Here is a 24,075-nt window from a genome sequence, read left to right on the forward strand (position 1 = left end):
ACTCACCGTTCTTTTTTTTTTCTTGAAGATTTTATTTATTTATTTGATAGAGAGAGAGAGAGCACAAGTAGGCAGAGCGGCAGGCAGAGGGAGAGGGAGAAGCAGGCTCTCTGCCGAGCAGGGAGCACGACATGGGGCTCGATCCCAGGACCCTGGGATCAGGACCCAAGCCGAAGGCAGACGCTAAACAACTGAGCCACCCAGGCGCCCCCGCCACTCACTATTCTTAGATCTTTACATTTTTGCCAATCTGGTGGCTGTGGGGGTATCTCATTGTGGGCTACTGCTGAGATACTCCTGAATGGGAATTTAAAATTTATCTTTTGTAATTGATTTCTAATTCAATTCCATTTGGATCAGAAAACCCGGTCTGTGAGATTTCATCTTATATTTATGACTGGGACTTCTGAAGTCCTTTGTCGGGCGGGGGGGAGCAGTGTCTAAGTCTGTTGTCTATTGTTTCTGCTGACTCTTCTTCATGGTGGCTCACATGCCTGGTGACCTCAGATCATGAATTTGCCTGATCTTACTCTGTGGGAGTCCTGTCCACATGTGGGATGCTTTCCTCTGGAGAAACCTCCTATCTGCCTCTGCTGGGAACCAGGGGCACGACCAGCCAGGATGCCGCTAGCCCCTCTGGAGGTTCTGCCTTGAGCTGACTCAGGCTTGGCATCCTGAAAAGGTTTGCTATTCGGTTAAGCTATATGAAACTACCACTTTGGGGTTAAAAAACTGTTAAATAATCAGCAATCGCACATGGTCTAACCTATACTGTTAACATTTGCTTGCAGGACAAGCTGCTGCTTTCTATTTGCTTACTGCTTACCTCCCGCAGTTAGATTCTTGGCTCAAGATTTGTTTCCTTTTGTTGGGGAGGGGAGGTGGCTTTGGAGATTTCCCCAATGTCTTGTGAGCCCAGCAATGCATTACAAATGATATTTTATTCAGGAGTGAGTTATTTTGCAGTGGGGTGGAGGGCAGGTCTTAGGAGTAGCTAGGCAACTGCTAGAAGCAGAAATCCCAGGACACGTATGTTTTTTTCCCAATGAGGAAACCAAGGCTCAAAGAAGTGAAAGGACTCAAGGTCACATGGCTGGTAAGAGGCAGGGTTAGGATCTGAACCCACACATGAGACCAGAAAGCCAGGCTCCTTCTACTTCCGCCCTGTCTGTACTGCCTCCAGAGGGCTGTGTGGGCCTGAGGTTTAGCTGGCGTCCTTACCTGGTTCAAGGGAATGACGAAGAAGGCCCCCCCACAGGAGCACTCAGTCACGACTGCAATGAAATAGGGGTTCACAGCACAGAAGTGATTGTCTTGGACGCTGTGGGTGATGGGCACCGAGTCGTAGCAGTTCTCCCTGCTGGCTGGTTTGCCAAAGACGTGGCGGAACTTGGAGCTCCGGTACTGGGGATGCCATGACATCTGCGGGAAACGAACAGGACAAGGGGGGCATGAGGCTCACGGCTCTGACAGCGGGACACTCGGGGAGCTCCCCTGGAGAGGGCACGACCAGGGCGGTGGTCGGTTCTATGTGGACAGGGCGCTATCAAGGGCAACCAAACGAACACGCCATCATTGTGGCTACTTCTATGGATCTGGTGAGATGATGTATGATTATCACTGACCTGTTTGCTTGTCATCTCTTCACGTGTCAACCCAAAAGGCAGAAACACCAGAGAGAAAATTCAGATTTCCTCCCTATCGGCCCACCCCACTCAGCCCAGCTGTGTGGGTCACACTGTGTCCTCTGGAGCCAGCCTGCCTGGGCTCCAGTTCCAGCTCTGCCTCTTACCGGCTGGGTGGGCAAATGACTTAACTTCTGCGGCCTCAGTTTTCTCATCTGTAAAATGGGGATCACAAAATCATCTGTCTCATAGACTTGTCGTCAGGACTAAATTATAGGTCCCTTGATCTACAGTCATAATTACTACCACTATTATCATCTGGGCATCTTGAGCTTCCCTAGCTCCTCATCCAGCCCCATATTTGTTCACTCTAGTTACTGAGCACCACTGTGTGACTAGGCCCTGTGCCTGGCACTGGGGGTTTGGAGAGAGTAAGCAGGAGCCCAACCTTAGAGAAGTGAAGAGTCCTGTGAGTGAGGCCACTAGGGGAAGGTGCGCCACTGGGACCCAGTGTACTATAGGTAATAATAAAGGTTTGTACATGGCAGTCCGGGAGGGCTTCCCAGAGGAAGTGACAAGCGAGCTGTGATTTGAAGGATGAGTAGGAGTTGGCCATGTTGGCGGGACAAAGGTAAGGTGGGGGGAAAACATCCCAGGCAGATGGAACAGCCTGAGCAAAGGCCCTGAGAGAGAAGCAAACATGGAATGTTTGGAGAATTACACGTGGTTTAGTAAGATTAGCAAGGAAATGTGAAAAAGAAAAAAATATATATGCATACACACACATAAACATGGAAATGGGATGATGGGAGTGAAGAGAGCACAAGCTGGAGGGGGAGCACGGCTAGGTCATGGATGGCAGAAGATGGTCTCGGCCTCATGAGCGGCCAAACACATGACACCATGTGGCCACCGCTGCCCGGGTCAAACCCCTAACCCCAGTCTCTGACCCCACCGGGCCTGCCCGTCATGCTCCTCATCTAGGCCAGAGAGAGCCTTCTGGACACCAAGCCTGGCTGTATTCCTCACTCCTCCCCCAACTGAGTTCACCCTTGGATGCTCTTGATTCACTGCCGCCCTGCAGGAGGAAGGCCAAACCCAGTCTGGCATTCAAGGCCTTCCGGTGGGGTGCCCCCCCCCAATATTCCAGGATTCACCCTTTCTTGCTCATCTTCTAAAATGTGCTTTCCAGATAAAGAACATCCCAGCTTCCCTTGTACCTGCTCTTACATTTCCAGTCCCTTGCCTTCCCCTCTGCTTGGCCTGCCCTTCCCAGCCCTGTAATCCCTGTACCCGTCTCCATAAATCCAAACCCTCCCTCCCCCAGCTCCCAGGCCCCTTCTCCAGAGTCTTCCTTGCCACCCCGAGTAGCAGAGCTCTTGTCCTCTCCTCTCTTCTACCCCCCACCGGCCGCGTCTCCTCCCTGCCCTCAGGCCCCTGACACTGCTGGCCCTGATTCCAGATTCTGGTGTCAGGGCTCTTCTCTGCTGCTTGCAGGTTCTTCAGAGAAAGGCCCGGGTTCTGCTGCAGGAGTGCCCAGCACAGAGCTCTGCCCAGCCCCAGGCCCTAAGAACTTCCCAAGGGCAGGCACGTTTGGCTGGGCACCCCCAGGGTCAGGACAAAGAAGGCATTTGCTCTGTGATCAGTTCAAAGGCACAAGATTAGACTGTTGACCTCAAGAAGTCACAGTGATCGGGGGTCCCACACATGAACCAAACCCTCTACAGGAAGCCCACCAGCCTCCTGGGACAGGTCTGTCCTGTGAAGCTCAGACATTTCAACTCTCCTTTTGGGAGCTGCATTTGCCAGAGCTATAGGAAGCGGCCCAGAATGCAGGGACAGACTAATTAATGTCCGTCTGATCCCAGAAAAGAGGTAAGAAGCCTTACAGAAATGGAGAGCACACAAGATGGAAGCAGATGGAAAAGCCACGGCGAGGCCATGGGGACAGAGGGAAAAATGCAGGAATAAAGAGATCACCTGATATTCGGGGGGAGCTAAGCTACTGAATGTGCGCTGTCAGGTCCTCTACACAGTGGAGATGCACCTCAGACTTGAGTCTGAGCCTCCTAGTGGCCAGTTTGATAAGGGAAACTGAATCAGAAAGGGATTTAGTCAGTGTGTGTAAGATACGAGCCATCACTTGCTACGGAGCAGCCCGTCTTTTCTCTGCACTGGGTCCTGAGGGAAATGGGTCCTGGGGGGTCTTCTTAGAAAAGAACAGCAAGGACCAAGATGTCCCTAGGGTCTTGGTCATTAGATGGCAGCTGAGGAACTGCCTTGGGCCGGGGCTGGGAGCAGGAAAGTAAGGGGCAAGTCAGCAGGCTCAGATCCAGGCCCCCCAACTCTGCCTCACCTTCAGCAGCAGCAGCGGTGGGGGGGTGCACACCTGCCTGTGGCCAGTGGTGATGCTCCCCCCACGTTCCAGCCTCCTTGCCACTGGGCGGCCACGGTATTAGTTCTAGCCAGTGGATCGGGGGCAGCAGTGCTGTGTGCCACTTCCAGGCTGGAGCACGTAAGCCCTGCCCGTGACCCTCCAGAACTCTTGACCTTAGACAAAGGGAGAGAAGGCCGAGTGTTCTAGATGATGCAGCTTCCATCATCCTGGGACCCCAAGGGACCGCGTGGAACAGAGGACCTCCCCCTAACAGAGACATGTTGGACATACAGTGTGACAGAGACATAAACTCGCAGAGCGAGCCGCTGAGCACGTAGGCTATTTGTCACAGAGACTAGTCTATGCATCCTGACTAACACCCTGCCCCGTGCAGCGCCAACCAATGGCAGACTGGTGATGGCTGTCTGTGCTTGGTGTGGCTGGAGCACAGGAACCCGCGGGGGAGAGGTGGGCAGGCAGGACCATGACCCAGATCACCTCAGGAGCCACGGAAAAGAACGTGAACTCTGAGGGCAACGGGAGCTGCTGCAGGTATGAAAACAGGGGCTCGAGGAGCGGAGCTCACTTTTAGGTGGATTCCCTTGATTGCCAAGAGTAAGACAGCATGGAACAGGTGAGAGGTGAGGATCACCTGGGTGAAGCAGGGCAGACGGGACAGAGAAGAGCGGACATGTCAGTGGAAAACCTGGGAGGGGGGTAAGAGTCAAGGGCTATGGGCTGTGGGGTAAGAGGGCCGGCCCGTCGTGGCTGCCGAAATCACCATGACCTGAGCAGCATCACCCATCCTGTCCCCTCCGGCCACTCCTGGTGCTCTCCCTTCACAGCCCCGGGGCTCGGCCCCACACCTGAGGGATGGCTCCCAGCCCAGGGGCAGGGTCAGGAGGCCCCAAGAGGCAAGGGCTCTCCTTTAGCTCAGTCACCTCCATGGCAATGACAACTCAGTTTTTGGGTGCTTGCTACGTGCCAAGCGCCATTCCCAGTGCTTTCCCTGTATGCACTTAACAGGCAGGTGCTACCTTGCTCCCCAGTACAGATGTGGGGGTTGAGGCAGAGAAGCGAAGGACCCCACACGAGGTTACACAGCTAGCCAGCTGGAGCTGGGGGCTGAACCCAGCCCGGCCTCCGGAGCCTCCAGAGCCTCCAGCTCCAGCATGAGGAAGTCTCTTTCCTACCCACCACACGCTCGATCTCACCTCAGCCCCGAAGGGGAGGCATCATGACCGTTCTCACCCCCACTTTACAGAAAAGTAAAACAAGGCTCAGGAAACTAAGTGGACACCTTCTGGAAAGAGGGCTTTTTGCTTCCACTGATAAAGCCAGCGGCTGTGGAACAGTGACAGAAAACTAAAACTCTGTGTTAGTGACCTTCTGTCCCCTTGCCCCCAACTCCACTCCCCACTCTTCCCCACCCTACCCTGCCCTGGCGCCTTATCTCCCCTGCCAAAGTGCTTCCAGACCTGTTGCCACGGAAGGGAACTTACAGAAGTGGGGGATGGGGCCAAGCCAGGCAGGCCGTCTCTCTTTCTGCCCGCGGTATGGGAGTGTGCACACATGTATGTGGCTGAAGTCTGTGCAGATGTGTGTGCGCGGTGTGCAAATTTGTGCCCGTGCACTGCATTCATCATACGCGCCGGTGTGTGCACGCATCTGGGCGTGCATGTGTGTATCCGTGCATGCATGAGTTTAAGGACTCAGCAATTCAGAGAGCAGGAGTTTTATTTCCCCCACAAGCAGGCACTTGCCTGGAAATGCAGACTGCAGTAGGCCCTCAGCGCCTCGAGGGCCCTCGCCCATGGGCTGGGGCAGAAAGGCCGATCTGGGCCAGGTTTATCCCAGGCCACCAGTCCTGTCCTGCCTGGTGCCATCCAGCGGGGCCCACATCAAAGTCACAGCATGCCTTTGTGGGGTGGCGGGCCAGCCTGCTGGGGCACCGAGTGGGGGGTGGCAGGGCTCCTGCTGCTATCCCATGCGTGTTTAGCGGGCTGATGCCATGGGATTAGGCTTTGCAGGCTGCAAATTCCCCGCCCCCCAAAAAGATTTAGTCATCTCTGGGTTTAACATCCCATTGAGTTAGTTCTTAATGCCTGACAGGTGAATGGCTTGCTGCCTGTCCCATCCCTTCCAGTGCCCCTGCCAGGTAGGTGGAGACTGTTGTCCCATTTGATGAGGGCAAAACTGAGGTGCCGGGAAAGTGACTTGACCAAGATGACATTAATAGGAGCAACGGGAGGTGGGAAGCAGAAGCCAATGGCCCTCTTGCTGCTATGCGCTCCTCTCTGACGTGTGTGTGTGTGTGTGTGTGTGAGAGAGAGAGAGACACACAGAGAGAGAGAAAGACACACACACATATACATATATATACATATACATATATATACATATGGGTGTGTGTGTGTGTGTGTGTCTGTGTATTCCTGCCTGCACCCAAAGGTCTGCCTTCCCAGCCCAGCCCTGCATCATTGCAGGACAAGGGTTAGCTGAGGGGTGAAAGAAACCAAACCCAAACTGGGAGTGGTACAAACCAGCATAATAGATTAGTCATTAACTGCCTGTTCCTGGCCTCAGGGAAAGCATGACGTTGCCTAATTTGGTATTAGACTCAGGGGTGGGTAGGGGTCTGGTGCTGCTGGCTCGGATCGTCCCTTTGTAAGTTTGTGGTTCCTCATCTAATATTTGCAGTTTTATTTAATTTGCTCTCTTAAAACCTGACCTCGGGGCCATGTGAGCTGCCCTCTACACGCCTCGGGAGAAGGTTGAAACCACCACACTTAGGTCAATGTAGTTAACAGAGGGGAATTAGAACCATAGTTTCCTAGGCTTAAAAAATGAAAAAAAGACTACTGTAAGAGTAAAGAACACTCTGAAGGTGATCTACAAAGACCGGGAGTTAACACCACAAACACCTAATTATGGGCGGGTCCCGCACCTGGACTCCAATCCTTGACCAACTATTATCCGTCATAGGGCTTATGCTGATCCTGACCTTGGCTCCAAACTTGACAGGAAAGCTTCTTTCTCTTTCGTCCTGAATCCTTATCAGGGCCTCTGATCCACCCCAGAAGGACGCAGGACCTCTGGCTCGGGAAGGAAGGCCCAAGTGAGTTCAAGTTGCCCTCTTTGGCACCCATCTCTGCTTCACCAGCCTCCCATGGAGGCTCCCCTGCTCACCAGGCAGAAAGAAGAAACCACAGGTCTTAGCGACTTCCTGCTAGTGAGAATTTTATCCACAGTCGTTTCTGCTCATCTGAGGCCAGGCCCTGGTTTACTTGTCACTTCTTGGCACAAGGTGTCTATTTTTGCCTTCCATGGGCCAGCATCAGGATCTGCAGTGACATGGTGGGATGTAGGAAACTGGGGCCTCAGGGTCTCACCCCACTGGCTTAGTCTTCTTCCCTCCTTCGGAGCGAGAAGAGGCCTTGTCGCTCTCCACAGAAGCAGGGGGACCGCCTGTCCTGGTTTGCCTGGGATGTGGGGAGGGGAGTGAGGGGACTACGTATTCCCGATGCTAAAACGGGAAATGCCTGGGAAAGTCCCAGGCAAACAGGGGCAAATCGGGCACCCCACCAACTGCAGAGGCCTCCAGAAAACTGTCATCTAATTCACACACAACGATTCTAAGTCACTTGTAACCTTGACTCTGGCAACTTGCTCTGTGAAAGAGAAGGCTCTAGAATGGACTTCCTAAAGAGCCCAACATCCTGAACCAGAGCACAGAACATTTCAAAGCAGAAGAATACAAGGTTTGTAAAGGGAGGTGAATCTGGCTTAATTCAATCAGCAAGCTTCATCCGCTATTGGCTTAGTGCTTCTTCTGGGCCAGGCCCCATGTTGGGACCGGGGTGCAGGGGCGGGGATGGGCAGTTCCATCACTGCTCTGCACATGCTCGGGGAGACGGCCGAGAGCAGGAAGGCTGGAGATGGCGTGATCTTAAACTGCTAAAGCACAGGGCTGTGGGCTCCAACTTCGAACGCACACGAGCATCATTGACATCAGACCACTGGGTGTGGGACCCCCGCACCGGCTCTGACACGGGGGCCCTGTGGCTTCTAAATTAAAGTCAAAATGAAGTAAAAGGAAATAAAACGTAAAATGCAGCTTCTCCATCACCTTAGCAACGTTCCAAGTGCTCAATAACTACATGTGGCTACTGGGTACCCAATTAACAGTGTAATTACAGAGCATGTCCACCACACCTGTGTGACTTTGGGCGGGTGACTTAATGTGGCTATTTCTTCACCAGCAAAATTTGGCATAGTAACAACTAACTATGCATGAAGTATGTTCCATGTACTAACTCAATCCTTGCAGCAATCCCCGAAGTACTATTATCACCCCATTTTTACAGATGAGAAAACTGGAGGCCCAGAGAGGTTAAGCAACGTGTCCAAAATCACACAGCTAGGAGGCGGCTAGCTGGCATTTGAAGCCAAGCTGTTCAGTCCTGGGTCCACACTCTCTCACAGGGCTGCCCAGACAATTAAATAGGATAATCCACACAGCACATGGAGTGATGCTGGGTGCATACTTAGCGCTCAACAAATGTTTGCTGTTAAGACTGTCGTGGTCCCGATGTTTATAGCACGCTAAGATTTGATTTCGTACGTGACAGCTATGTGTTGACGGCCCAACGTTTTGGAGGTCTGAGTAAAAATCCCAAACCAGAAAGTGCAAAGCACCCCGCTAGGCACAGAGTTCTGACCCCTGGTGCTCACCACATTGATGGAGGGAACAGACAAGCACCCATGAAAAGCTAACTAATAATCCCTCTTGGTCAAGAGGAACCCGAAGAGTGTATGTGTGCATCTCTCTGGCGGAGATCCTCAGGGCAGAAGCCTGCAGCCTCGCTCAGCCCCGTGCTGAGGGGACTGGGGCTCTCGGTAGGGATGGGAGTCGTGCTGGGCAAGACAGGGGGAGCCCTCTGGTTTTCTCCATCAGCACAGCCCTCGCCGGAAATCAGGGACACTGCCTCAGGGGAACCCTCCACCAGGCCTCCAATTCCCCCCTCCAACCACCCCCCCTGCCCCCCCCCCCCGCCGTATCAGCAGGGGAGGCAGAGGGCCCTGCAGCCAGCAAGTAAAAACAGCCCTGTCTCCAGGTTCTCTCTGCCGTGGGGCCCTCCTCTGCCCCCATCTCCCTTCTTCCAGGTCTCCGGTCCTTCTGGTCCGGCACAGATGCCTCCCCCGCAGGCCCACAGGAAATACTGATTGAGTCAGAGACAGCCAGGAAAATGCCTCTCTCCTGATGAGATTAGGCCCGAGGGAGAGCCTCCTCCTGACATCTGACACTGCCCAGAGCCAGGTCCCCGGCACCGAAGAGGGGCAGGGGACCTCCTGTGATAGCCTGACCTCCCCTGGCCGACGGCCCCCAACTGTCCTGTCCCCTTCCCACAAGCCTTGCAAAGCCTGGGCAGCCTTTTCTCTGGGCGACTCCCTTTCTGCCCCATGCCAGCCGGGGGCTCCTTCCCTGACCTCCCTCTGACACCGTCATTTCCCTTTAAGACCCACCACCGCAGGTCCCCTCTGTCCTCAGGAGCAAGCCCATGGCTGGACTTGGGGTGTGGGGCCCCACACTGCCCCTGGCCGTGTCTCATCTCCACAAACTCGTCCTTCAGCCAAAATGGTTTATCTGCTCTCCTCTCAAAGCATTGTGTTTTCCCAAGCACACCATCTTTGCTCATGCCCCTTTCTCTGCCTGGAAGCAAAGCAGCCCCACGGAAGTACCTAGCTGGGCTCCTAGGATGCTCCTCGTCTCCCTCCACCTGCCTGGACCCCAAAGAACCACCACCAGGGAGCCACCCTGGCTCAGTGGCCTGAGCTCTCTCTGTGCTATGAGGCTGCCCAGGGCAGGGAAAGAGGAGAATCAGATTCAAATCCTGAAACTCCACCTGTCTCTGGGCCTCAGCATCTGCATCTGTAAAAGGGTACCCTACTATCTACCTCACAGGGGCTTGCCAAGGACTGAACAAGATAATGGCTATAAAATACCTTAAAGAGCTCAGCTGTGGTTGCCCTCTTCCCTCCCCCAGTCCTGCTGCCCGTGTTCCTGCCTGCTCCTTCCATCCATTCATCCAGCCATCCACCCATCAGACCGCCAAGTCTGAATGGTCCTCCCCTCTGCTTTGCCCACACGCAGGCCAGATCCCACAAGCAGGTACCTGGAGGGCGGGGGGGTACCACCTGGTTCCCTGGACTAACTTCCACTCACGCCACCAGCCTCTCCTGAACCCACTCTTTGGGCACGAGGAATGGGGGAGGGCTGTCATTTTCATGGCAGGTGTGCTGGTCTGGTGGGAGAGTCCTGATTCGGACACCAGTTTGCTCCATGACCTTGGGCAAATCTCATCCCCTCTCAGGGTTTGTTTTCTCAGGCAGGTAATACTCTTACCTTGCCCAACTGTTAGGATGGTCCACTGAATGCTCTGCAGCCCACATGCACCAAAACCCGGGACCGTGAGGATGACAGAGCTGTCTACCTATCGGCTGTCCCCGTCCTTGCAGGGCTGGTGCCCTTCTCGTCTTGCTTCCCTGGAGACACAGAACCCAGCTTCTTCCTGTTTATTCCCCTAAATCAGGCCCAGACCAAAACTTCATGCAGCTTTATTGCCCCACAATCTCCTTATCTGAGAGTTTCAAGAGACAAGGGTCACTGGGGACTTTCTGAAGCCAGCTGCAGGAGGTTGAAATCTAGAGGTACTATTTCCTCCTCACCATTCATTTCCCGGCAGAGCTTCTGAGTCTGTCTTTGGACAGAGGGGGCCGCTGAGGCCCGGACAGGGAGAGTGCCTGGCTCAGGGTTCCACACCGAGCAGAAGCCCTCCAGTCTCAGTTCTGGGGGGGCCCCCACCTCTGGCCCACCAGTCAGCTCCCACCTCGCCCTGTTGCAGGGACCCTGGGGCCCAGTGTGACTTCAACCTGCATTCCTGGGGCCCTCCCAGAGCCTGGCCTCTGCAGGGTGCTGGTGGGGGAGAGGCAAGGATGACCTGGCAGGGACTTCTGCCCTCAGGGGCTCAGGTTGATGGGAGAGGCCGACACGGAACCAGCGAGCTCAATTCGGGGCGAACAGGACTGAACAGGCTGCAGTGGGAAGGTGGAAATCCGGGGAGTGGGTGAGAGCCTCCGGGCAGGTCTGTTTGAGGCCAGCCTGAAAGGCTGAGTTGAGTGAGCTGAGCACAGAGCAAAGGGGGTAAGGGTGCGTGGTGTAGGGGGAGGAAGTAAAAGACACAGCCAGGGAACCACAAGGGTCCGGTCTGGCTGGGGTCTGGGCACATGCAAGGGAGCAGCCAGGTACCGGCGAGGGCTCTGAATCCGGCTAGGCCTTGGCACTTGAGACCACGGGAAATGTCAGTTTGAAACCCAGGGGTGTGGTGAGGTGAGGGCTGCCGGGAATGTGGCCCCAGCTATTAAGTAGTTAGAATGTTTGGCCGGAGAAAGTATTTTCTTTCCTCAACTTTGGGCTTGTATCTAAGGAAGAAATAGGTGGGTGAGTGGGTTCTGTTTCAGGTCCGGCTCTAGCTGGCTGGAGGGGGGAGCTGTGGAGCATGAAAAGGGAGAGGAGGAGGAAGATTCTGAGGCCTTCCTGGTCTGAGCTCAGGAGGAAAAGTGTGCCTGATTAGGGGAGGGCAGAGCCTCGGATTTGCTAACCAGGAGTCAAGGGCTGACCTGTCTCCACAGGTCCTAGCAATTTGAGAGAGCCGTGGAGCCGGGAGGCCTGGCTCCTAGACCACATCTCAGCAGCTGGGGTTTTACATCAGAAAATAGTTTCCTTTCTTCCCTCAACCCATTTCCCTGTGCTCCGAGTCCCCAGATATGACTAAGGGCCTGCCTGCCTGTTTCCTCCTCCTGCCTGGGCAACCCGGCACTCTGATCCTAGCCCGGCTGGACACACTGGAGGGCACTGGGCGGTCCCTTCCTGCTTCTCCCTCCCCAGCTTAGGACCACGGACATAATGCTCGGCCCTAATCAATTCTTCAGGTAGCAGCTGCAACAGGGGCCAGGGGAGGACGGCGAGGCCACTGTGTCCCCATTTCTAGCCTCCCTGAGCTTCCCCCCAATCATTTGTTCAGACTGGGCCCGTGGGCCAGGAAGGGCAGGAGGCCCCACGGAGGCTGAAGAGTACAGGAAAGATGTCAGTGCCCCAGGCTGAGGAGGCCCTTCTGGCCCAAGTCTGACTCTGCTAGGACTGGTGACAGTATCTCATGAACATTCTGCGTGCAGCTTTCCAACAGCGGGTCTCAACCTGAGGGTGCAACAGAATCACCTGGAAGGCTGATTAACTCCCAGATTGCTGGGCCCATCCTAGAGTTTCTGATTTAGCAATTCAGTAGGGGGCCTGAAAACGTGCATTTCTAACAAGTTCCCAGGGCACAGTGATGCAGTTGATCTGGGGACCACTCAGAGCCACTGCTCTACAACCCAGCTCTGTGATTTGCAGAGTCCTTCCCGTTCACCGTTCAGGTTACTCCTCACATCCACCATGAGAATCACCCCATCTCATGGGCACGGCAAGCTGTGCTCAGCTCAGAGCAATGGAGTCACTTCTCTGAGGTTACACAACTACCAGGCAGCAGGAACCTGTCCTCCAAAGGCTCCATGAGCACACAACCACTTCCTAACTCGGGGCCACTTGGGGCTGTGACTCTTGCCTTTCCATCTCGCAAATATTCTCAATATACAAACGTGGGCTCAGGCCAGCCCTCAAGAACCAGGCAGGTGCTCAGATGCCAGCCTCCCTGTCTTGAATAGCAGGCGTCGAGGTCAGGTGGTCAAGACACAGGCTTCAGAGTCAGAGACCCAGATATAAACCCAGACTCTCCTCTAGATCTTGCAACCCACGTGGGCACCTACCTCTTGCCAGGCTGCTATGAAATGGCGCCAAGGCTGAACAGCGCAGTTAGCCTGGTCACAGTGAGTCCTCATAAACAGCAGCAACTGGTGGGCCTGGACAAGAGCCAGGGAGGGATGTGGGGAAAGATACTAAGCCTCTCTGTGCCTCAGTCTTCTCATCTGTTAACTGGGGTCAACGACAGAACCTAACTTACAGGGAAATGGTACAGATTCAATGAGTTTATTCATTTAAAATGCCTCAAGGCAATGCCTGGCGTGGGGGAAGCTCCGACACATGGTCCTTTTTGTCAAGTGTGAAAATTTCAGCACTCAACGCACACTTTTCACGAATACATGTCAGCAAAACCATTAAAGAATAGAATAGGCTATTGTGAGATCAAAATTTAAAAATTACAGTGCTGCTGGTTGTACAAACAGGGTGAACGTACTCCAGGGCACAGAACTAAAAATGGTTACAGCGGTAAATTTTATGTTACGCAAATTCTGCCCCAAAAGGGAAGAAAAGAGCGAGCAGCACCGAGGTATCAGGGCCCGGCTCTCCCGCAGGGCCATCAGCCAGCTCCTCGCTCTGCCTGTGCTCTGCTTTCCCTGGGGAGGCGGGTCCTCCCTCCCCCTCTCACTCCGGGCTAGCCGGGCCACTCAGGGCCTTCTCTGCCCACGCCTCCCTGGGCAGAAGGCCCTGCTGTAGGGGGAGCGTCCTCACCACTTTCCCGGGCGCTTTCAGGAAGGGCCTGGAGGATCTGTGCCTGGACAGAGGGCTGACTCTTCCCATCCCCTTCCATCTGGCTTGCTGTCCCTCTGTGGGACTCCGGCTGCTCCCGGTGAAGGAAGAGCCCCTGAGGGAGCGGCGCCTGCTCACAGGGACTCCCATGGGGCTCTGCGCAGGGAAGGTACACAGATGTTCTGAGACCAGGGGCCCAGCTCCAGCCCCTACTGGCTGTGTGACCCTGCTCAAGTCCTTGTCCCTCTCTGGGCCCCAGTGCCCCATGTGTACAATGGGAATGTGCATCTCTGCTTGCCACCGTCCTGAGGTTTTAGGGAGGCTCTGAAGGGAGAACGGAGGCACACATGCTTTGTTTCTTTATTGCGTGATGTGACCACACAGCGAGGCGCAGAGATGGTTATAGACACAGACGCTGGTCTTAGCACACGCCCTCTGGGACACCTTGCGCAGGCTGGTCAACCTCTCCAGGCCTCAGGTTTTGTCATCCTGAAGTAGTAAATGAGTTCATATATGACAAGCACTTAGAACACAGCCTGGCACATGGCAAATCCAAGATAAATTCAAAATAAATAATAATAGCATTCTACTGAGTACTCACCGAGAACTAGGCACTGCCCTATGGTATTTAACTGTATTAATGGGTTGAAATGAACATTTAGCAAAAATGCATAAGGTGAACAGGGCTTATAGATTAAACCAGAAGCACAAAGTGTCCATGTCCTTTCTCCTCCAAGTGGCAATACTTAAAGATCTAAAGATCTGGGGGTGGAGGGGATCACCTGTGCTGGGAGGCACCCAAACTCCCTTAACAGGCGGCAGCAGAGAAAGCCTTGTGCCCCTCCCCCACCCCCTTTGTGCTGATTTAAAGCTCTAATTCTTATCTAATCTAATTCTTAGCCAGACGGGCTAACTCCGGCTTTCAAATGATCTTATTACATCTGGGGCAAAAAAACAGAACAAATATTTCAAGACTGCCCAGCGTCAGGGATCCAGGTGGACATCCAGCCCAGCTCTCTGTCCTCCTTTCCACACCACGCTGTCTGAAAAGTCTGAGGGTCTTGGCTTGTACCATTCTAGTGATGGGAAGCTCACTCCTTCTGGGGACAGAGCAGCTCAACTGTCAGACTTCCTTCTTCTACTGAGCGGAAATCCACACTTCCCCTCCTGCCCCGCCTCGAGCCCCACCAGTGGCATCCACTGCCATTGCCCCACACAACCTTTCAGAGGATCTGAGGCCGCCGACCACTTGCCCCTGCGATGGCTCCACTCAGGCAGGGGAGTTTCTTGTGTAACTAAGTTTCCCATCTTCTCCCCATCTTCTTCACCTCCCCATCATGTTCCAAGTTGACCCCATCTCTCACCCAGGTTGGAACCCAGACCATACTCAACTCCTCCAGATGGGGGCTGAGAACCACTCGGCAGAGCAGGTACCCCAAAAGATCCCAGATTCACTTCTTAGAATAGTAGCGCTGGCCAGACCTCAAGGGCTCATGGGGTACAAAAAGGGAAATTGAGTCCACTTGTCCAGGGACATCCCTAAAGGGCAGAACCAGGAATGGGATCTGGATTTCTGGCACCCCAGCCCGGGAGAGTCCTCTAAGACATGGAACAAAGTTTCCTTTGATCCTGTGCCTGGATACAGTACCAAATATTTTTTCCTTATCTGTGTTGCCATTCTCAGAGGGACAAATTCCAAGCATGGCTGGGGGAAGAAGTCTTCTAATTGTGAGGCGGGCGGTGGGGTGGGGGTGGGGATCATTCACGCTAGCTGGACCCTCCTGAGACGCAGGCCTTTGAAAGGTGGGCTGCATTTCTCCAGACTGTGGTTTAGGCTGGGAAGGATGGGGCTCCTTAGGGTCAGGAGGGGAGACAGACCCCAAGTCTTTGCTGCTAGGAAGGTCAGCTCGGCAGCAGCCCCACACTGGGAAAGGTAAATCGGGGCACATCGCCTCACCCTACATTTTCCATGCTCCAGCTGCGGACAGACCCCTGTGCTGGGCTCTGTGGGCCCAGAGGTAGCCACGGGCTCACTGCCCTGGGAACAGGTAGAAAAATGGAGCAATCACACCCCACTGGAACAAAGTTCGATCACAAACACGGTGACTTGTCCGACATGGCAGCTACATAGAGAAGGACCAGCAGGTTAGAGCAGGGAGACGTTTTTTCTTTATCATTTACTCTTTCCAAAGAGAAAAAAAAAATAAGCCCCACCCCGCCAATATTTTATACGAGTAACTATCATCAGGAGCTATGAGGCACAACATATACACAAGGCGAGATTCATCGTTTACCAGAGTGACTCTAAATCTGTATTTCAAATAGTGCCCCCCCCCCAATTGAAAAACGTCTTGGGCTGACTTATCAGACTTGATTACCTTGTCATTGGTTTTGTTGTTTTTTTTTTCCCCTTGTCTTGTGGCTGCTGATGGGATCATGCCCGGAAACCCAAGTGTTAATTTCTTGTCCACTCGTACTCATGTTATTAGAACCACTAAGAACCCACTGTTCAGATAGGAATCTTCTAAAACCACTTGTCCACTTTGTGAGGATTAGTTTAGTTCAAACTGGTTAATATAATCCACAAATCCAATCTGGATTAATTAGTCTGGATTAACCTGGATTCATTAACGAGGTTAAATTAATTGTACTAAACTCCTGAAAACAAAGAGTAGGGGCGTCCTTGCCATCCTTTCTCGGAGTGCTTTCCCCTTCTCTCCAGAGACTTCTGGAGACACGGGACACGAGGCTGTCTGACGTGTGGGTGTCAGTGGGTCTGCACCTGCCAAATGTGAGCAAAGCTGAATGATTTTCTCTTAGACAGTATTTTTCCCGGCACCCCAACGAGCGTCTGCATACCTCACTTGGGAGGCCATCAGAACAGAAGCTGGAGAGACTCTCAGGATTTTCAGGCTGCACAGGATGGTAGAGATCATCTAGTCTAACCCCCTCACTTTTCAGGTGAGGAAACAAGGACTGGGGAAGGGATGTAACTGGTCCAAGGTCACCTGGCTGGTCAGTGGCAGATCCCAGGGAGAACGAAAATCTCTAGTTCTTGATGCTAAAACCAGCTGCTTCTTCGGTGTCCCGGCCACAGTCCAGCCCCTTACTGGGCCATGCTCGGGTCCCTGTACCTCTCAGCCCTCTGCAGCTGTACCCCTGAGTCACCAGGTCACCTGCTGGCTCTGAGGGTGGCTGAGGGTGGCATGGAGGTGTGTGTCCCAGTCAAGTTACAAGTGCTAGCAGGATGGGGGGGCAGAACATGGAGCCATCAGTAGGCCACGATTCCAGGAGTTACTCTCCTTCACTCTGAAGCCTTGGTTCCTCAGCTGTAAAATGGGACTAATCAAACCCAGCTCATGGGTTTGCTGTTGGATACCCATGAGGTCCCACTGATGTCTGCGGACTGGGAACTAACCCCTGAGGAGCGTTACTGTTGTCCTCACACTCTGGAAGGTTTTGTTTAGGGGGTGAGATCTGGGGGTGCTCCTAGAGCCTAAGGAGTCTGCCTTTGACTGCCAACCACAGCTCTAGACACCGCAGGCCTTGGAGCCCCTGCAGCCTGGTGGTCCCCCCGATGTGCCGGCCCAGGCCTGGTGTGGTGGCGGACAGCTGTGGACATGGGTCCCGGGCCCTCTGGGGCATGCCTGAAGTCCTGCTCCTGTCTCTCTGCGGCTCTATTCTCCCCTGCTCTCATCCTCCTCATCTCCCACATCCTTCTCGCTTACTCCAGGCTGTCTTCCTAACCTCCCCATCTGACTTCTCCTAAGCTGAGTCCCACTTGGGCAACCGTGAGACAGAAGCATCCCTTCTTCCAAAACCTTCAATGGCTTCTCCGCTGGGCATTCAAAGCTGAGGTGTGGCCCAGGAGTAAACCAAGAAGAGAGGTGGGGCACGGTGGGAGGTGGGGGGGGGACAAGGGCAGTAGGCCTGGGTGCAGACAAGAAGGGGGTGCATTTTCTATAGAGAACTTAAAAACAATAATAAGACCGACTAAAAGTCTGACTTTTTATTATCATGATATGCCTGCAGCTCTCAACAGTGTCAATGAAGAAACTCTCCCCACTGCCAGGCCAGGCTGCTCCCACCTCCCCCGCCCTTGGCAAGCACCCAGGACCTGATACTATTCCCTAGACTGAGAAAAACTGGCCTGTGTGTTCGCCACATCCCAAAGAGGCTCGGTACGCTTCCCATCAGCAGCCCCGGCTCGCATTGGTTCCTTCGCCAGTAAGTCCCTCCCAGCACTCTGCGCGCTCAGCTGCTCCCCCTTTCAGTCCTCCCGCAAGCATTCCCGTCCACGTCCACCCCTCGGCTGGCCACAGCCCCCGACCCAGGCCTCCTGACACCTAGCCCAGGCCGTATGCAGATCCAGCGGCATCAGGTTCTCATCTCCCAAGGAAGACTGAGGAACCACCCTCCGAAATCTGGAACCCACAGCACAGGAAACCACACCAGCAGAGCCACTGCCTGGCTGCGTGACCTCAGACAAGTCCCAGATCCTCTCCAGCCTCAGTTTCCCCTGTGCAAGGACAACTCATCTCCAAATGACCTCCTTTCCTTGTCCTCAGTCACCCCCTTCCCTTGGCCACACCGTGCACTTTGTCATCATGTGAAAATGTTCCACCTGCTTCCAAAGTCACTAATTCAAGCGCCCCCTTGCTGACTGCACCTTCCACACCTTCAGCTTCCTGTCATCTGCCAGATGTGACCAGGCCTTTGTGGGCACCCCTGCTGGAGCAATAAAACAGGTTCAGGCCCGAGGAGAGCGCCCGGGTACCACAGACTGCTCTGCGGGGCGACATAACCCATTCAGCACTGCCCTGACTCTGCTGCCAAGCTTGGAGCCGGCCTTTCTGAGAGGCCAGCTCCAGGGATGGCGTCTGGGCCGTGCGACATCCACCTGCTGTGAGGCCTATTGCTTGTGTCCAGTAACCTGGGACACCTTCCCACAGCTCTGCCTCCGTGAGACGGCCCATCACTGGCCTCCTCGACCTCGTCCCTGCCCGTCTGCCCCTCCCTTCTCTCCTCCCATGAGGTCCGTCACCTCATCCTCACCCCGAAACCTTCACCCGCTGACTTCTTTCCCCATTATCCAGCAAAACTCTGGTGCTGGATGAACCAGGATACCTAAGGAGGGCTGGGGAAAAAAACGGACAAAACCCAAACCAGGACAGGAGGTACCAACGGGGTGACAGCTTTCCCACTATAGCTCTTCTCTCCCCGGGTCATCTGGGTAGCTCCCTCCTCCTTGGACTCACAGCCAATCCATCATGAATGCCCCCCCCACCCCAACACCTTGTAAACCATCCACTGATCTCTATTCCCCCTGCTACCAGCTGCTCGCACCTGCACACACCTACCAACCATCTTGCCCCCAACCTTTTCCAAAGATGCCCATCTGAGCATGTCACTCCCCGGCCACTGCTCCAGGACCCACAGGGTCTGGCCCACTCCGCCTCTCCAGCCTCATCGGCCCAGGAATCAGAGCTGGAGACACTCAGTGCTTTTAAGTCCTCAAAGGTCCATTTCCTTCAGCCTTGGGGCTGTTTCTTTTGTCCAGCAGGCTCCCTTTCCCCCCTTCATCTGATCGCTCCCTACTGGTCTTTCAGATCTCAGCTCAAAAGTCCTTCCCTTAGGGCGCCTGGGTGGCTCAGTCGGTTGAGCCTCTGCCTTCAGCTCAGGTCATGATCCCAGGGTCCTGGGATGGAGCCCCGCATCGGGCTCCCTGCTCTGCGGGGAATCTGCTTCCCCCTTTGCCCCTCCTCCCACTCGTTCTCTCAGTCTCTCTCTCAAATAAATATATAAAATCTTTGAAAAAGAAAAAAGTCCTTCCCTTAGAATAGCCTTCTGCAGCGACCCTGAACTAAGCACATTCTCTGCTCTGCAAGCCCTCCCTTCTCCTTCAGGCACCTGTGGCAGGTTCTGTGAGACTTTAGGACTACTGCCCATCTCCTGTGGTCTGCGATCCCACCAGGGCAGCACCTAGGTCTGTTCTGCTCTGCATCCCTAGCATCGAGCCGGGCTTCACAGGCACTCAGTGGCCCATACATGGATAAAGGTCTCATTCACAAGAGTAAATTGAAAAATAACTTCATAGGAAATGAATGAATGGGCCTTTCTGGGTGAGGCTCTAGGGTAATATGTGTGGGGCAGGTCTCTGTGGTCTCTCTCCAGGGTGGGCCATAGGTCAACCTACTCTTGGTAATGATCGTAACAAGGATGAGGCTAATGAACCAGCCAACAAGCTCTCAGAGCTCCTTCCTGTCCATTATCTCCCCCGCTCCCCTCCAGGCCTCCCCCCATTACTCATAGTCCTGGGAGTTTAATGACCAGTCCAGTGGGGCACTTCTGAACTCTGAACTGGCATTATGTTCACTCCGCAGCACGAACACTTTCTTCTTCCTAAGGGCCAGCACTTAGGAGCCTTTTCTTTGTGGGGTTGGAGGAGGAAAAAGTGATGGATGGGTTCAAATCCCAGCTTTATCTTTTGCTGGCTGTGTGACCTTGCAAAAATCACTTAACCTCTCTGGGCCCTTGTTTTCTGATCTATAAAAAGTGGACAAGAATATCTAGCCAGGAGGTTGATAGAGGATTAAATGAGTATACGTACATTAAGAGTCTAGTATGGGGCCTATTGCATGTTATATCGGATTGATTCTAAGACACAGTTTTTTAACATTTAACATCTCTGAAACTGGGATTCACCTTATAGTTTGCTGTTTTTTCTTTCTTAGTGGATTATAAAATAATGGTATATCTCACAACAGATGGTACCCTGCATTCAAGAAAATATGACAGTAGCTTAGTGTCTTCATTTCCATTGCAAAGAGGTGGGAAGGTGTGTGAGAGCCCCAAGAAAGTGCATGGTTGAGCGAAAAGGGTCTGCTGGGGTCTGCCATATTGAGGCGGAACCCTGAAGCATCACAGAATCTGAAGGCACAGGCCCTGCCCTAGCCAGCGGGCCCGCTGGACCTGTCCCTGCTGTCCTAGTCCCACTCCGGGGGTGGCCCAAATGCCAGGAGAACCCTGATCTTTCTGGATCTGATGCTGTGCTCCTGCTGATGTAGCCTGCGGTCCCTGGCCTGGACAGTCTGCTCACCGTGCTGACGGTGCTTGCAGCCACCTCCAACCCCAGTCTCTGTCCCAAGAAAGGTCCTAGGACCTATCCCAGAGACCTCTCCTTCAGTGATGCCTCCCTCAAGCCATCGCTGGCCTCTGCTCTCGACTGTCCTGGAGGGCCACCCGGGGGGGATATCATCCAGGCCCCCCCATGGCTCTGTGCTATGGGTGCCTCCTTGAACCCTCCAGCCTGCTGATGTCAGACTATTATACCGTCCTCATTATACTGTCACATATATTACATATGGACAACTTGTTCTAGAAACAAATGTCAAATTGCATGCAAAAATTTCAAAATACAGAAAAGACAAAAGTGATAGTGAAAATCAACCAGCTTGATGTGTGTCTGTCTGCATATTTTTCCATATCCGCAAGTGTGTAGATACATTCTCCTCCCAAACTCAAACCCAAGCAGGCTCAGTGCCCACATACTGTTCTCTGCCTTGCTTTTCCAGTTAATGTGACCTCGTGGACCTCCTCGACCCAGAACTGTTTCTCCTCAGTGATCTCATGGCACTCCCGTCTTCCCCGCCCTTCCCTTGGCATGTCCCTTAGCCCCTCTCACCCAGGTCCTGAGGCCTGGCCTGTGCTTATGGCCCGATGGCTTTCTGCAGACACTTGTCCTCTTCAACGGGACAGGGCTGTGATTGGCCCCCTCTAAGCACAGCCACACCCCGGTACAGAAATACTCTTGAGCTCTTAAATCAGGCGTATGAGGTGAATAGAGGCTTTCTGTCCCTGTTGGCTTTGATTTGAGGCCTTTTAAAACAGACCAGATGTTCTCTGAGACCCAGAAGGATGCTGGTCCTGTATTTCCCGAACCCCCAGGGGCTCCAGACATCACAATAAACAACGAACAGGTGCCTGACATTTTATAGCTCAAAAGCGCTTCCATGCTCTTTATCCAATTTTAAGCCTCACGACCACCCTATAAATTAGGCAAAGCAAGTATTTACTTTTGAGTCATTCTACAGATGCAGAGGCTGGGGCTCAGAGAGGTGGGCCATTTACCCAATGACCTTCTTTGCTTTCCTCCCCTCCAGTGTCTGGCTGACTCCCATCCCACTAACAACCCAGCTCAGACGTCACCTTCTCTGGGAGCCTTCCCCACCTCCAGCCCCACCCTAGGCTAGGTTAGATGCCCCTCTTTGAGGGCCACAGCTCCTGGGCTTCCCTATCAGAGCTGGGTCCCCCTGCCCCCACCCTCCGGCTGTGTGCCCTTACAGGCAGTGAAGTGTCTGGTTTCTCTCCATCCATACTCCCCCAGCACAGGGAAGCCTCGGTAGATGGCTGCTAGGATGAAGATTGTTACAATCAGCAAGGCAGGAAATATTCTCCCCTCTTTATGGGTGAGAACAAGGGGCATAAAGAAGGGACAGGACTTGCCTACAGAGCACGTTATTGGCCAGGTCAGGTCTCCCTCCTCAGAGGCGTGGCTTCCTTCGTTCCACTGCGTCTTTTGTTGTCTGCAATCCTGGAATGCAGGCCACTGCCCCAGGTTCATTTCTGTCTCGTCTGGCGCTGGCTGGGCCCTACCTGGTTCAGCCAGGTGTGAAGGGGAGTGTTGTGGAGGTGCTCTGGCTGGGGCAGGCTCAATCCCCTGGCCTGAGCCCACAGCCTGGGGTAGCCTCAGGGAAAGCAACAGTAGCTGCCCATCTACTGAGCACCTCCGTGTGCCTGCACTTTCCACCTACACCTCACCGCACCCTGCAGCTGGCACCATTATGATGCCATTTTGCAGGTGGGGCGGGGTTGGGGGGGTGGGGAAGACCCCGGCGCAAGGCTCAACTGGTCGCTGTGCTGGGACCGGATGCCAGGACTGCATCCCTAGCAGCAGGCGGCCCCAGGAGTTTGCTGGCACCAGAGCCAGAAATAAATGCACAGTCAGAGTACAAGAGACAAGTCCCAGGGGGCCTGCAGGCCTGGCAGAGCCCCAAACTCTCCCTCCCCATCTGCTGGCCACCTCCCACCCAGGGCCCGCAGGAAGGCTGAGACTCTTGAGCTCAGGGAGGCAGGGCCTGCCCCGGCAGCCCGGCCTGGCGGTCCTGGGCACTCCCTGGGGGTGGGGTCATGCCACCTGCCAGCCCCCTGCAAACTCTGGGCTCAAGGCCAGACCAAAAGCACTTGCCACATCAACCCTGCACAAGTTCTCAGCATCCTCTTTCTTCTTAGAATGAGCCCTCACGTATCTGCTCCCAACTAGGTGAGAGATGGGACACAAGGCCCTGCCTTTCACTGAGCCTCACTTGCCCGATCTGTGAACTGATGCCGGGGTGGGGTGAGTTGGGGGGGGTGTCTCAATGGGACCCACCAACTGACATTCCAGGTAGCACAGCACAGAGATGAAGACCCTGGACACTGGAGCCAGATGACATGGCTTCAAATGGCTGACCCTGGGCCCCAGTGTCCTCATCTGTAAAATGGGGAGAATAGGGCGCCTGGGTGGCTCAGTGGGTTAAGTGGCTGCCTTCAGCCCAGGTCATGATCCTAGGGTCCTGGGATCGAGCCCCGCATCGGGTTCCTTGCTCAGCAGGAGCCTGCTTCTCCCTCTGCCTCTGCCCTCCATGTGCTTGTGCTCTCTCTCTCTCTGTCAAATAAACAAAATCTCTTAAAAAATGGGGAAAATAGTAAAAAAAAGACAAAGTTAATACACCAAAATACTTATATTGATTATCTGAGATGAAAATAGAAGATACGGATAATTCATTTTCTGTTTTCCTTTTTTTCTAAATTCCCCATTACCATCAAGTATTTATAATAGAAAAAAACATTCTTTGTAAATTAACTTTATTGAGATATAACTTACATACAATAGAATACACCCATTTTAAAAAGTAGTAATAATAAATGAGATTATCTATTCTCCATAATGCTTTGAGGATTGAATGGGTTAATGTACGTCAAATCTTAGATGGTGCCTGGAGCAGAAGTGCTATTAAGTGTTTGTTCAATAAATAAGCCTAAGACCAGCCTGGCTTCCTCCTCTTCCTCCTCCTGCTCACCTGGCCTGGACCCCCCTCCCCACTCCCAGCACTAAGCTCGGCAGATCCCCTGCCCCCACATTCACTGGTTCACTGCCTGGGTCCACCTCATCCCCCAGCCTGGATTATTTCCACAGCTTCTCTCTGCACCCCAGAGGAAGCGCACTAACACTCAGATCTGGCCATGCCCTGGCCCCGTCCCACAGCTCCTCCCTGCCCTCTACTAAAAGCCCTAGCTCCTCTGTGAGACACGGTGTCTCAGCTAGCTACCTAATGTCTCTGTATCTTTGTTTTCTTAACTGAAAAAGAGGAGTAAAATGAGTGCCCTCTCCTCGGGGCACCTGACTGGCTCAGTCAGTACAGCATACAACTCTTGATCTTGGGTCA

General features: G+C 53.7%; 1 protein-coding gene across 1 annotated transcript in view; it reads right to left on the bottom strand.

Moving 5' to 3' along the window:
- Positions 1–24,075, bottom strand: part of CORO2A (coronin 2A) — a 52,236-nt gene that overhangs the window by 23,563 nt on the left and 4,598 nt on the right. Inside the window, exon 2 of the mRNA XM_036074166.2 lies at positions 1,222–1,422. Coding sequence (XP_035930059.1) covers positions 1,222–1,422 — 201 coding nt within the window. The remainder of the gene's footprint in view (positions 1–1,221; positions 1,423–24,075) is intronic.

Source organism: Halichoerus grypus, chromosome 14 (genome assembly GCF_964656455.1).
Source record: "Halichoerus grypus chromosome 14, mHalGry1.hap1.1, whole genome shotgun sequence".
In the NCBI taxonomy this organism is placed as follows: domain Eukaryota; kingdom Metazoa; phylum Chordata; class Mammalia; order Carnivora; family Phocidae; genus Halichoerus; species Halichoerus grypus.